The following is a 14,746-nucleotide window of genomic DNA, read 5'->3' on the forward strand; positions in this document are numbered from 1 at the left end:
GAACCTCGATGTAATTTTTATTATGTTTGGGGTGCATTGTACTTTCTATGAATCTTTATAATAGATCTGATATTTTCAAAAAAAAATATTTTACTAAGTTTGACAAAAAATCCAGAACTTTATTTTTTGGGAGGAGGGAGTAAATTATTATTTTTTACTACTGGTTTGATTAATATACTACTTTCTTTGTAAACTATAGTATAATATACTAAGATCTTTTAGATCACTGTACGTCCAAACGCTTTTTCCAACAACAAAAAGTTGGGTGCGGCGCTTTTGGCAAATGGCACCTACCCAGCACTCACGTCGCACAGTCACGTCTGGCTGTGCAGAGCATCGCAGGACAGGGCAGACTCGCGTGGACGGCACGCCACGGCCACAGGTGCCAGTGCCACGCTCTCATCTCATCAGGTCCAAGCAAAAGCAAAAGGAAGAAGAGACACGCCGAGCGGCCAGGCTCGGCCGGCCTTGCCGCGCGCACTGCATGCAGGTGCAACGGCTAAAATTGGCGCGACCCCTCTCCGCAACACGCGCCACAGTTCTCCTCGCTTTCTCCTCCCCTCCCCCCCTCGTCTCCCACCTTCCAAATTTACTACGCCCACCAGCGGCCTCGCGGCATCGGGCGGTGGTGCCATCACCGGTGCAGCGCGCAATGGCGTCGTCGTCGGAGGGGTACGTGGACGTGCCGCTCGGCGGCGAGCATCATCAGCAGCCGCCGCCGCAGCCGCACCCGTACTCGGCGCCGACGATGCGGAAGCAGCCGTCGCGGCTGACGTCCGGGATGAAGCGGCTGGCGTCCAGGGTGACCTCCTTCCGCGTGCCCGACATGGGCCTCAAGCGCACGCACTCCAGCGCGCAGCCGGCGCTCAAGGGCCTCCGCTTCCTCGACAAGACCGCCGCCGGCAAGGACGGCTGGAAGTCCGTCGAGAAGCGCTTCGACGAGATGAGCGCCGACGGCCGCCTCCACCAGGAGAACTTCGCCAAGTGCATCGGTACGTACGTCCGATCAACCGACCGTCCTTGTTGCCTCCTGCTCCCGCAATGTTGATGCTCTCTGACTCTGATACCTGCTAGCTTGACGGTCCGGCAAAGCATGTCAGAATTCAGTAGTGCTCTCTTTTCCAAAACATGTCAGATAGATTTTCAGGTTGGACAGCAAAGCATTAACCAGCCACATTGGTTGATCTGGAACGCAATCGTTTATTTATCAGAAAACAATTAGCAATGTATCATATTGAAACTGAATCTTAGGCTGTACGAATGAAATCTCTGAATCTCTAAGCCCAGAACGGCTCTGCTTCTCACAGGCATGGCGGACTCCAAGGAATTCGCAAGCGAGGTGTTCATGGCGATGGCGAGGAGAAGGAAGATCGACCCAGAGCAAGGATTCACCAAGGAGCAGCTCCAGGAGTGCTGGGAGGAGATGTCTGACAACAACTTCGATGCGCGGCTACGCATATTTTTTGACATGTAATAAAGGTCTACCTTACCTTCTCTTCGGTGGCGATACCTCACTGCCGGCGTCTTGATTGGATTGTTTTGCAACCAGGTGCGACAAGAACGGCGACGGAAAGCTCACAGAAGATGAGGTCAAGGAGGTCAGTAGCGCGCCGTCTCCGGACCTGCCTGCCCTTCTCCACAAAGTCTCTATGAAATTTCAGGGTTTTCATTCCATGTGCAGATCATTGTGCTGAGCGCCGGGGCGAACAAGCTTGCCAAGCTGAAGAAACATGCCGCGACCTACGCCTCGCTCATCATGGAAGAGCTGGACCCTGATGCCCGCGGTTACATTGAGGTGCCAAGAAATGAAAACTTCTCTTCTTCTGATGCAGCATCAGCATGCTTACATATATGCTCATCTTCTGTCCTGATGCAGATTTGGCAGCTGGAGAAGCTACTCCGTAAGATGGTGATGGAAGAGGGGTCACAGGATCAGATGGACCAGGCGTCAACCAGCCTCGCCAAGACAATGGTTCCGTCCAGTCACCGGAGCCCAATGCAGAAACAGATTCACGAGACCGTCGACTTCATCCACGAGAACTGGAAGAGGATATGGTTCCTGACGCTGTGGGGGATCGCCAACATTGCCCTCTTCATATTCAAGTTCATACAGTACAGGAATCGGGCCGTCTTCGAGGTGATGGGCTACTGTGTCTGCATCGCCAAGGGTGCCGCTGAGACGACCAAGCTGAACATGGCCCTCATACTCCTCCCGGTGTGCCGAAACACGCTGACAGCACTCCGATCGACTGCACTCAGCTCCGTCATACCATTTGACGACAACATAAACTTCCATAAGGTACATAGCCTTTGTGCCATTTCCATTCCAGGACAATACAAGGAACATCTTACCGGCATCTGCGGCATGCAATGCACAGTACGCCCCCCTTTAACGGTCGCAATGTATCCAGGTTATCGCGGTTGGAATTGCAATTGGAGCGGGTATGCATACGGTTGTTCACCTGACCTGCGACTTCCCAAGGCTGGTCTCCTGCCCAAGTGACAAGTTCCAAGAGAAGCTGGGGCCCTTCTTCAACTATGTTCAACCAACATGGGGAACTCTGATTGCGAGCACTCCGGGGTGGACTGGTATCCTCCTGGTCCTCATAATGTCATTCTCCTTTACACTGGCGACACACTCCTTCAGGAGGAGCGTCGTGAAGCTGCCATCGCCATTCCACCACCTGGCTGGCTTCAATTCCTTCTGGTATGCCCACCACCTGCTGGTGTTTGCATATATCCTTCTGGTGATGCACTCCTACTACTTATTCCTCACCAAGCCGTGGTACAAGAAAACGGTATTGCTCTTGCTCTCAATTATGTTTGGCAAGAGTAGTTATGAATGTGCATAAATTGAAATTGTAACTTTGGATGTGCTTCTACAGGGATGGATGTACATAGCAGTTCCTGTTATCTTCTATGCCAGCGAGAGAGCCACCAGAAGAGTTCGTGAGAAGAATTATGGAGTGACTGTCATCAAGGTAAGCTATAGATTCTACAAGAATACCACATACAAGTTTCCTCAGTATACATTGTAAAGTGCAGGTATCACAAGAGAGCTGGTAATTATGGTTCTATGTGTCATGCAGGCAGCAATTTACCCAGGAAATGTTCTCTCTCTTTACATGAAGAAGCCATCAAGTTTCAAATACAAAAGTGGGATGTACCTCTTTGTAAAATGCCCAGACGTTTCGCCTTTTGAATGGTACCATCCCATCATCCATATTTTCCAAGTAACGAGTTTTCCAAGGCTTTGGCTTCAAAACTTTCTTCAATGTTTGCAGGCATCCCTTCTCCATCACCTCTGCACCTGGGGACGACTACTTGAGTGTACATATCCGCACATTAGGTGACTGGACAACAGAACTAAGGAACCTATTTGGGAAGGTCAGTAGAAAAAGTGAGGAGGGAGCATAGAAGAAGTACAACTTGTGAGGAGCTTACACTCTATATATTTTAGTTAACTGATGAAAAAGTATAATAATTCATGCAGGCCTGTGAAGAAGAAGTAAATTCCAAGAAGGCTACACTATCAAGACTTGAGACCACAGTCATAGCGGAAGGCGCGGAAGAGAATACCAAGTGATTATACCTCAAGCTTTCTTAAGGAATTGCTTGAGGATATGTATATTAGGCGATATTGCACTAACTTTGGTGACTTGGCTTTCTTTATTTAGATTTCCCAAGATCTTTGTTGATGGCCCTTTCGGTGCACCAGCTCAAAATTACAAGAAATACGACATCCTTTTTCTTATTGGCCTTGGAATTGGTGCAACTCCTTTCATCAGCATACTGAAGGATCTCCTGCACAACATAAAGTCTAATAATGTAACTAAGTCACTAAATGTTATTTCTCATACATGAGTGCAGATGCAAAAAAGCCTAAAATGAATTGGATTCAACAGGAGCAGCAAAGCATGAATGACGAGGAGGCAGGCAGCAGCTTCAAGAGCAACGGGCCAAGCCGAGCTTACTTCTATTGGGTTACCAGGGAACAAGGCTCCTTTGAATGGTTCAAAGGTGTCATGAATGAAGTTGCTGAATGTGATACCGATGTACTGCTCAACCGTAACTGCTTCAGTAAACAGCAACGTCCCACATAGTCCACTTTTTAACTTAATCTCTTGCTGTACAGAATGCAATAGAGATGCACAACTACCTAACCAGTGTGTATGAGGAAGGAGATGCGAGGTCAGCTCTGATTGCCATGGTTCAATCGCTCCAACACGCAAAAAATGGTGTGGATATCGTCTCCGGCAGCAAGGTTTTTCTCCCTCCCTTCTCACTCCCTCTGTTACCTGCAATAAGATTCGATACGCCATGGTTGCTTCCTTTCCTGACCGCTGTTTCATAGATCCGGACACATTTTGCAAGGCCAAACTGGAGAAAGGTGTACTCTGATATGGCAAATACCCACAAGAATGCTCGTATAGGCGAGTCACATTTGTTTTTGTTTTTGTGTGTGCACCTGATCAAAATTTAAGTGTCGAATCCTACTTTACATTACAAAGATATATATACTAAGATGGTGCTGCATAAATCTTCTGCAGGTGTTTTCTATTGTGGATCTCCGACGCTTACAAAAACACTCAGGGAACTTGCAATAGAATTCAGCCACACGACAACAACACGGTTCCATTTCCACAAGGAGAACTTCTAACTTCTGAGGTCAGGCCAACAAAAATTTCGGTAGCATCGGGTAGCAGTTCTAGCTCTACAGGTGCCAGAGGGAGCTGGGGCATATATCGGTGTACAAACTATATGGAGTGAAAAGTATGTGGCGTTAGTTATAGCTGCTGCCGCACATAGATAGGAGGAGGAAAGCCATGTATTTATATTTTCATTCATCAGTGAGACTGCTTCTTAGAATAATTCAGACCTTGAAACAGGCGATTGGCTCGGTTCAAAATTGATAGGATTGAGTTTGGAGTTGGCTCAAAATTCAAATGAGCCATTTACTCATTTTGTTGAAACAAGATTACCCTCCGAATCGGCTTCGTTTGCTTGATAAAAAAATTGTGTTGTAAACCAAGTAGGAGCATTTCAAGTCAATCTGCCCAATTTTTTTTTCAATTTTGAACGATGCTCCAATTTCTTGGCTGGATATTTGGGAATAATCCCCTTCCTACGGATATAGCTAGCACCTTGCATTGCACACAAGCACATACTATTACATACAGACGAAGAGGAATCCCTGGTTGCCGCAGGTCAATTCCGGGCGCCCAGAGGCGCGAGCCCTATCGTCGAGCAGCCGCAATGGAGCGGGGAGGGCAGCGTCCAGGATGGGTAGTAAGAAGAGAAGAAGCGCATCCATAGGGAGGTAGGAAAGGGAGGAGGGTTCGGTGGCTGACCTTTGTTGCGGCAGAGGCACCGGCGGCGGCGACGGGAAGCGACCAGGATCTGACGTGAAAGCCGGGAAGCGCCGGCCGCCGTTAGGGGCTTTTGCTTCTAATATCAGGGACGCTAGCTGTTTGATAAAATGCCAACATGGACAGGTCAGTGAACTGGTGCAACAACACTCTAGCAAGCAATTTTTGTATGCATTTGCAGTTGTAAGCCATACTTTGAGCCAAATACATGTGAAAAGGCGGAATTTGGTGTCCTAGGACGCCTGTTCATAAGGTCTGGATCGGTAGTTTGAGCCAACCAGTTCCGGAACAAATTCGATATACTGCTGGGCGCCTAGGGGGAGGCAGACTTAAAGCTATGTGAATCAGACGCCAAATCAAAAGAAATCAAAGAGGTAAACAGGCAGGAAAGAAGAAGATGTTGAATTATTTTCTCTTGGTCACCGAAACAGCATTTTAACATTCCTACCTATTATATGTTTAGCTAGATTTTCATTAATGAGGATTACCCCGGTGCATAAACCGCATGATAATCTTGATTTCAATCGACATTTTGGTCTTTCAAATGTGTTGTCTGCGAAAGATGGAGTATGTGTTTATGAGATCCATGTACATGAATTTGACTGTGAAAACATCATTAATATTGAAACTCCAGCGAAATACTCACTTTGTATCATAATATATGACGTTTTAGCAGTTCAATAGTAAGTTTGTGCTAGGTTGATAGACATCTATCTATGCACTAAATGTACCACACCCATTTATCAACAATCCAAGCCTGCCGGAACTAAATGTTCAATGACTTGCCCCAAGAACCGATGCAACATAAGCATCTTTCCTCTACACACTAATATACAGACTCGGGGAGTGAAGAGCTAATGGGGTATCCCAACAAGATATCTAGTATCTCTATAAAAGCACGGAGAGTGGAGATCCAAATCCGTCATACACATACATAGCTCTTAAAGCTCACACTCAACAGACAAAGTGGCCTAAACTACTCTATTTGCACCACATCATCCTTCTTAGGAAGCAACAAATAATACCGAAGTTAAGACAGAACAACAAAAAATTATCAATGTATGAGTCCTCAAACATTGGCAATATATCTCCTTGGATGACCCCCGACAATGGCCCCGACACCTATTTTTCCAAAAACTTGTCAATACAGTGTTTTCTTCGGGAGAGAGTTGGGGTGTATCGTGGTAATGCCCTCATCCATTGTTACAAAATGGGACAATAGAGAACCAAAAATTTCCTTATAATAATTGATGATGTAAGCTATAGACATTGGTCCTCTCAACATGCTCTAATTGGAAGATTTTTTTCCGGTGCTTGCCACTCACAATCAAATGGAAAAATCTTGTATTGTTATCCCCTTCCCAAGCGCGTCTAACCTTAGCAGGTTGGGCACATTTGATCTCCTCCTCACGCATTACCTCCCGCTTGACATAATATTCTGCCGCACTTACATGGAATGATTCTGCTTTAATGTCGAAAGCTTCAACGAAGCAATCAATTGATCCTTTTCTTTCTTATAAACACCACTTAAACTCTTAGCCTAGACTTGAAATAATTTTCTGAGATGTCAGTTCTTAAATTGCCACCTCAACCTTGGTGTCCTTCCTGCTCGGATCATGCATGACAACTCAAATGACAAAACGGTCTTGTTCCCCACAATAGCGGCCTCATTGAAATCCAAAAGAGGGGGGAGGAAGTTTCTGGCCAGAAATACTCCTCTAAAGTGCCCACATGGGTACCAGAGGAAACTTCAGTTCCCACTCAAAGCTTATCAAGATATGATCCAACTTCTCGTACGTTGGTGTTTACAGACTGTTAGCCGAATTATACCATCGACCCGAAAGAGCTATCTCAAATCTAGGTTTTCAATAATAGCATTCAATGTAAAGGATCATCTAGCGTCAAATTTATCATTCCTTTCGTGTCCTGTCTATAAATTATATTCACTTTGTTCCTTTATCTAAGGTGTATTATTTCTGGCATGGTGACCAAGGCACATAAATATTAATAATTTAGGACGAAATTACTCTTTGTCTAATTCGTTGATTAGCGGTAAGTAAATCATTTAGACTAGGAAAGGAAGAGATACACACAATCGGGAGAGGGATACTTTCCCTTTTTTTCTCTAGAAGTTGAGACACATGCAATCGGGGGAGATATACTTTTCTTTTCCTAGAGGGTCAAAAACGGAATTACGATAAATTAGAAGAAATGCACCTTATATTGTGGAATTTTATCAAAAAACAAACACACCTTACATAAAGGAACGGAGGGAGTATTAAAGTCTCCAGCACCAACACGGGTAAAGATTCATAGCCACAAATCACAACTCAGCTCAACTAGGAAAGCAGGTTTAAGATCTGATTGGGCAGCCCCATATACTGCCACCAAAACCAAAATAAAGCCATCAACTCTCGAACACAGATGAATTTTGACGGCAAAATCACCCACCTGCATTTTTCAAACCTCAATCGTTGCTTTAATAACAACCATCAAAATATCATCGGATCTCTTTTGTTTCATTCTCTAGCAGTTAATACCAGTCCACGAATTCTGTCTACTACTAATAATTTTTTTTGTTGCTTGCAGTTTTTTTCTTCTAATTTTGTTTCATTATCTGTCAGTCAATAGTAGTTATCATTCCCTTTTTTATGTGTGCTAATCATTTGAGTTGAATATCTTTCGAATCCCATAAAAAAATCTTTCGAGTAGGCTCTCCAATTGGCGTAGCAGGGGCACCACGTTAAGAAACATAATAGTTCATTCGCCAAAAAAAACACATATTAGTTCTTGGTCGCAAATACGAAGGCTGGTAAAATTGAATGAAATATTTGAAAATTCAGATAACTTACATATAGACAACCCCATTATCTGGAGTCACTCATTGTACATCTAATCAGTTTACATGCATACGAGAGTGAAGGAACAGTGTAGATCGTCATACAGATACAATTAAGCACAAGTACTCGAGGGAGGAAAAATATAATTAAGCGCACAATGTACGTATAGAAGTTGAATTAATCGAGTCGAGATCGACAACGGATGGGTCATAACGTGTAGTTGACGTCGATGAAGCTGAGGATCTGGTGGACGGCGCCGACAATCTCCTCGGCCGTGAATCTTGGCTCGCTCGTGATCTAACATCAGAAGCAGCAATTCAATCCCGCGGTCGATAATCTGATCTGCGTTCAGTTGGTACAAAAAATGAATGCTCGTGCCTACCTTGACGTTGAAGGAGTAGAGGACGGTCTGCTCGATGGTGGTGATGTTGGTGTGGAGGATGGACATGTGCATCTCCTCCAGCACGGCGATGGTCTTGATCAGCTGCTCCGGCCGGCGGCGAGACAGGACCTTGATCACCGCGTCCTCGCCCAGCACGCGCACCTCGATATCCGCCAGGCTCGACTTGTTCTCGGCCACCTCCTCCCGGAGCCCGCCGCCGCACGCGTCCAGGTCGATCATCACCTTGGCTCCGGCGGCACCGTCACCGTTCCCCGCCCCGGGGAACGAGAGGCTCGGGGAGACGTAGAACGGCGGAGCCTCATGCCCTTGCGGCGGCGGCGGCGGCTCGTGGACGGATGCCGCCGGCACCACCGGGGCGGACGCGTCAGCGACCGGCCGTGGCGTGTCGCCGTACAGGCGCCGCCGCTTCTGTGACTCGAGGCACTGGATTAGCTGCTCTAGCTCACGTATGAACTCTATGGCTCCGCCTATGATGGATGCTTGATCTCCCTGCACGGCATCGTGCCATATGTTAAGATGTGTTAGCAAAGTTAGGCCTCCTTTAATTCATAGGGTAAGAAAATCGTAGAAATAAAAAAGTCATAGGAAATGAGATGACATATATCTTAAATCCTATGAGTAGGAATAGGAAAGGAGATGTCCTTTGATTCACATTATATGATTTTTTTATTGAGTCTAGACTAATGTTTATTTTCTTATGAATATGGAGGATAGGAAGAATTCCTTCATAAGAATAGAATTCCATTCCTACAAACCAAAGAGCTCTAAAGGAATTTTTCCTATAGAATCCTATCCTAAGAAATTCCTACAAGATTTCTCTAAACCAAAGGAGGGGGTCATGTATTATATGATTAGGTCAGGTGTAGTAGTATATCAGGCATTTCGTTAGCATCTCTAGAAGTTACACAAATAAACTCTAAAACAAATTGATAAAATTGACAAAAAAATGCATTAACTAGCTAGGAAATTTTAAAGGGAATGTATCTATGCTCAAAAAATGTTCATCATGCTACAAAAATGTGTTCGTCTAGTAAAAACTAATGCAAAAATGGCAGTCTTTTTTAAAGCTCAGGGAATAATTTTTTTTCATGGATCTCATCATCAAGATAGATGGCCCTCAGTGTTGACCGAGAATTAGAAATGAAAATTTTAAATCCAAACTTCATGAGACAAAATAGTACTCTTGACTAAGGAAAGAGACATGCTCCCATGCTCCAAGGCCACGGGGCCGTTGGATATAAGATCCAACGGTCATGGTCGGTGCCTCTGTAAACTTGCAAAAAAAAGGCCTCGAGAGTCCCATATGTATTTGCATGTCCAAGGACTCCGACTATGATCACTAGATCTAAGATCCAACAGCCCACATGGCGCTGAGCATGGGAACGCATCTCCAACGGGAGCAGTTGATATTGTCCTCAACCTTGAGCATCTAAAACCACAAGTTAACCCTAACATCGTTGGAGTTATCGGCGTTGGCTTCGACGCAGAGGAAGGAGGAAAAAACATTACGATGCAAATCGGATTGACATATCTTAAGAGAGAATCTTTTTGTAACCTCAAAATTCCGGTCTAGATTTAAACCAATTCCAAACCAAATTTAAATTAGGTCAATTTTCTCAAAAAGTCAGTGCAATTTGATAGATCAAAATCCAAAAGAACTTCAATTTTGTTAGATAGTTCACCGAGGTATGGAATTTTTATGTTACGAAAAGTTTAAGCCCTCATGAGTCATGTGATGTCTCCATATAGCACCATCGACTTAGACATAATAAAATCTTAGGCCTAACTGGAACTACCATAAGTTTAAGTTTGTGTTAATTACAATTTTTGTGGAGTACTGTTCTTTTCATATAAAAACCAAATTGTTCGTTGAAATGTCCCTGCAAGCGATGAGCTATATATATTGAAATAGTAGCGAGAGATGTCATATAAATACCCTCTGGACGTAGGATCCTGGCATGAGGGACCTGAGGACCCTGAGGTAATCGTTCATCTGTCGCCGCCGGTTGCGCTCGACGGCGATGTGCGTCATCCGCTGGCTCTCCACCTCCTCGCTGGTCTTTGTCGACCGGGGCCGCTTCCGCCGCCCGCTCTTCGCCTGCTCCCCGCCGGCCTTCTGGCCGACCCTGGCGCCGCCGTCGGACTGCTGCACCAGCGTGGTGCTCTCGGAGACGCCGCCGCCGTGATCGTGCGGGCCTCCTGATCCGTCCCCCGTCTTGCTGCCCTCGTGCTCCGCCGCGTGGTGGATACCTGCGCCTCCGCGGGGATCGGGGTCGTCCGAGCCGGAGAGCTGGGACTGGAACCTGAAGAAGTAACTGTCCTCCTCATCGTCGTCACGGGCGTCGTCCTGGTCGGCAGACGGCTGGTTGAGCGCGAGCCTGGGGCCGAAGTCGGCAAACTGTAGCACGTCGGAGAAGCTGAGCTTGTCCAAGGACACCTGGCCGTGCGGCCCACCCGGAGGCAGCGGCGTCGTCTGGCCCAGCATGTAGTCCACCATCTCAGCTCCCGCGCCACCGCCGATCGGCTCCTCCGGCGCCGCCCCGCCGTCCAGTTGAGCGAAGGTGTCCAGCTGGTGGCTGCTTCCCTGCTCAGAGCGACCATTTCAACCAACAAAACTCCCGAAGCTTACACAAACACTTCCGAAACTGATTGGCCATGCATGGCCAGGCGGAAATACACTTTGCATGCATGCGTGATCGATGCGATGCGTGCACGTACCTGTTTTTCCATGATCGCGACGACGTAGCTTTGATAACCTCACGACGAGCGCATGCATGCAGCTGGCTCTCGATCACACGCCGGCCTTCATGCGTGCATGCACGGCCGGTGTGCTCTGCATCCGCCGGAAGAAGAGCCTGCAGTGAAACAAGTTGAGGAGGAAGAAGATATCGAGTGTGGGTTGAAATTTGTGGGAGTTTGTGCTCTAGAGAGGAGCCTCTCGGGCGCATTAATTGAAAAGGGTGGCGGATGAATTCACCGCGCCACCTCCGGAGGATGGAACGGGAGGCTCCGGCCGGCCGGTGAGTTATTTTTCTCACATGCGCCACGCTCCCTGCCTTTGCTTTCTCCACTCCTCCTCTACTTTTTGTGCTCTTTTTCTTGGGTCGACATGTGACGATGCATGGCAGGCCCAGCCCACGGGGCTCAGGAGATCTATCACTGTTTTATTTTCTTTTGGGTGGTGGCAATGACAGAACTAGCCATGGATCTTCAGGGAGCAAGACACAAAAACATGATTGTCCGAGGCCCGAGGGGGCAAAATCTTTTCTGAACTTCTAAAATAAAAACCTCGGTCGTCAGGATACGACACGTCGCCAGCATCACAGACTGCTGCAGGGACGAACCAGTCGTTTTAGGCCTCTCTCGGTGGGCAAGGCCCGAGTGGCATTCTGGCTGTAAATAAATTGTCCATTAGGGGTACTAGTTTGGAACAAAACCTTTTATTTTGAGGGACTGGCTAGAATCTTCAGAATCGCCAAGTTTCCGTGATTCTAGATTGCACTGCGATTCGGAGTTGATTCTAGACGGTTCATGGGACACAGATGAGTTTTTTTGCAATTTGATTCCCCGGACCGTGATTTTTCATAATAGCATCGAAAGAACTGGCCCTTGGTCATAGCTCCCCCACTATGGGGTCAGGATGCAAGTCACTTACATCCTGACTGTAGCGGGCAACTTTTAGCAGAATATTTCCACGTATCTGGTTATCCCTATCCTTCCTTTTCCCTCAACCAAACGAGTGGCATCCTTGGGAAAAGTGTTTATCCGTGTCCTATGGTGAATAGCCACACAACCAAATGCCCCTTACATCCTGACTGTGGGGTTAGGAGAATGGAACTTGTCTAAAGTTATCTTCAATGCGGACCCTCAAACCGTCCGCATACATTTAGACCATGCGGTCGTTTTGCCATGCAATGCGGTCCTGTCTCCGTTTGCTGGCCGGTCTGGATGTCCTTTTTTCTCGTAAACCAGAAGCAAACCCGGGAGGGGTGGGGGGCATTCGTGGGTGTCCGGACCGCTGCCAAGCCAGCTTTCGACAACCCTGACACACCAAAAACCCTCTCCGTCGCCCACTCGAGGCCAGTTGCATGCATTCATGCCGCTCTAAAGCGGCCGCTCCACATTGATATTGGCCCATAGCGGATATAACCTCTCGCTGGCACCGGCATTGAAGCGGCTTGCTGGTCGAGGGCACTGCCAGTGCTGCATCCCTAGTGTCTGCGCTTGTTCATTGTCGGAGAGACATTTACTAGAGGGGGATGGGACAGATATATAACACGCATGTTCAATACCCGTCTGTCCATCTGCCACCATTAAACATGCACGTCAGCCGAGAAACCATCTCTCCCGCCCGCGCATCGACACACCTGGATGCTTGGCCTCACCGGCATCCACTATTTAAAGGCGGCTAACTCACGGCTCAAACCACATCAAACCATGTCCGCTCCAGACTCTCCTCTCGTGCACCACATCCGCCTTGACTGCGAGCGGGAACGCGTTGTGGGAGAGCCTCTCGACGGAGCAGAAGCACGAGGTGGACGCCCTTGCGGCTGCCTGACAGAGCCGATGTGCCAGGCGGAGAGAAGTCAGCATGTCGGCCAACTTTCGGAGGTCTTCGAGATGACCTGACGATGGAGACGGGCTCCGACTACGAGGAAGCGTTGGCGCTCGCGCCGACTTGACTATGTAGTAGCCGTAGGCACACTTCAACGCCGCCATGGCGGAGGAGCAGCCGACGCCTATGTCGACGAGCAACGGTACAAACTCTTCCTCCTCAAGCAACATCGGCTAGTAGAGGGCAAAATCTATGGCGAGCACGTGAGCGAGGAAGGCATGGCGGCCTTTGTAGCGGCGAACCCCCAACGTCGTCGCCAAGCAGTGGGCGCTCTACGAGGCCGCCCATGCTCTCGCCGTCGCTCACAATGTTGAGGCGGCGCGGGTGGCACATGCGATCACGGATGAGAACTTTGCCAGCTGCGCGTCCTAAGCGCCGCCAACAAACTTTCGGTGGCGCCAGTGGCACGAGGAGAGTGTCAGCCTGGCCACGTCCATCGTCAGCCTCACGTCTACCAGCGATGGACATGTGACACACTCCGACAAGGAGGAGTAGTGCATATGGGAGGCGGCGTGGCCTCGAATCCCAAGTGGGTTGGTCCGTCTCCCATCTCCCACTCTTGTCGCCGACGACCGTACCTTCACTTCACGGATCTTATCCCCGCCGCTCATGGAGACGGCAAGATGGACCAGGCGATCGCCGAAAGGGAACAACAAGGACGTGGAGAACGAGCACTGTCATAGGCTAGGTTTATGTCCGGTCATTTTTTAATGAAAAATGTCGAAAATCTAATGAATGTGATTCGGTTTATATGAAAATCATCTCGTTTGCATGTAATTCATCCAGTTTGTTAATTTGGTTTGAAATGTATCAGGCACGGTTGGATGGCCGGCTCCTGCATCAGTGTCTGCGAACGAGTTCCGATCAGTCCATGAAGGATATATGGTGTTTGGTTTGGGGGTCGACGTTGGAGATGCCCTAAGATGAGTGTTCTTTGGATTCCTCGGAAATAAAAGTTGTTACTATTAAAGGAGAGTTGGTGACTGAGGTGCGTTACCTAGCCCCTCCTCGTCGCCTTCCCCGCGCTTACCAAATGAAAATAGATGCTTAATGGTACGTCTTCTCCAAACTAACCAAAAAACACTCGAGTGTTTCAAACAAGTGAGAGCATCCCACCCGTGAAGCTGTTTCGCTGTGTCGGCTCAAAGACCCTCTCATGGCTGGTGATGTGTTGCGGCGAGCTTCGTGCTCTTGGCGTTCTCTTGGTTCATCTTTGCCCATTGATTATGCAAGATACCTCCCCAACTTGCTAAGCATTCCAAATATCCGTGGCGAAGCTCCCGGTCAAGGTTCGTGTTCAGTGCACTCGTTGATTGTGGACGCTCCTGAGTTGTGCTGTGGGGCTCGGTACGCACATCGGTATGGTGCGTTAGGCTGCTTGTAAAGTTCTGGTATTGTGACCCCTCGACGACACCCCGCATCTACGTGTCTTATGACGATGGCCCTTCTGTCTGCTAGCTAGGCGTGCCTTGTCCAGGGCGTTCTTTTTTCTCTTCTTCCTTTAATATTGGTACATGTA

The 14,746-nt window shown here is 47.8% G+C and overlaps 2 protein-coding genes across 2 annotated transcripts; one reads left to right on the forward strand and one right to left on the reverse strand.

The window, feature by feature from the left end:
* The first annotated feature begins 263 nt into the window (after positions 1 to 263).
* On the forward strand, positions 264 to 5,032 carry LOC109747040 (putative respiratory burst oxidase homolog protein H). Its single transcript, XM_020306134.4, has 15 exons — positions 264 to 992; positions 1,308 to 1,470; positions 1,550 to 1,598; positions 1,682 to 1,795; positions 1,877 to 2,299; positions 2,412 to 2,798; positions 2,886 to 2,981; positions 3,090 to 3,205; positions 3,285 to 3,387; positions 3,494 to 3,582; positions 3,678 to 3,828; positions 3,906 to 4,055; positions 4,136 to 4,264; positions 4,355 to 4,433; positions 4,551 to 5,032. The coding sequence occupies exons 1-15, from the start codon at positions 284 to 286 to the stop codon at positions 4,658 to 4,660; spliced, it is 2,868 nt and encodes a 955-aa protein (XP_020161723.4). The 5' UTR covers positions 264 to 283; the 3' UTR covers positions 4,661 to 5,032.
* A 3,138-nt stretch (positions 5,033 to 8,170) lies between these two features.
* On the reverse strand, positions 8,171 to 11,749 carry LOC109747042 (transcription factor FAMA). Its single transcript, XM_020306137.4, has 4 exons — positions 11,331 to 11,749; positions 10,549 to 11,196; positions 8,592 to 9,101; positions 8,171 to 8,506 (listed from the first exon to the last, which is right to left on the reverse strand). The coding sequence occupies exons 1-4, from the start codon at positions 11,340 to 11,342 to the stop codon at positions 8,417 to 8,419; spliced, it is 1,260 nt and encodes a 419-aa protein (XP_020161726.1). The 5' UTR covers positions 11,343 to 11,749; the 3' UTR covers positions 8,171 to 8,416.
* Between the last annotated feature and the right edge of the window lie 2,997 nt (positions 11,750 to 14,746).

Source organism: Aegilops tauschii, chromosome 1, assembly GCF_002575655.3.
Source record: "Aegilops tauschii subsp. strangulata cultivar AL8/78 chromosome 1, Aet v6.0, whole genome shotgun sequence".
Taxonomy (NCBI): Eukaryota; Viridiplantae; Streptophyta; class Magnoliopsida; order Poales; family Poaceae; genus Aegilops; species Aegilops tauschii.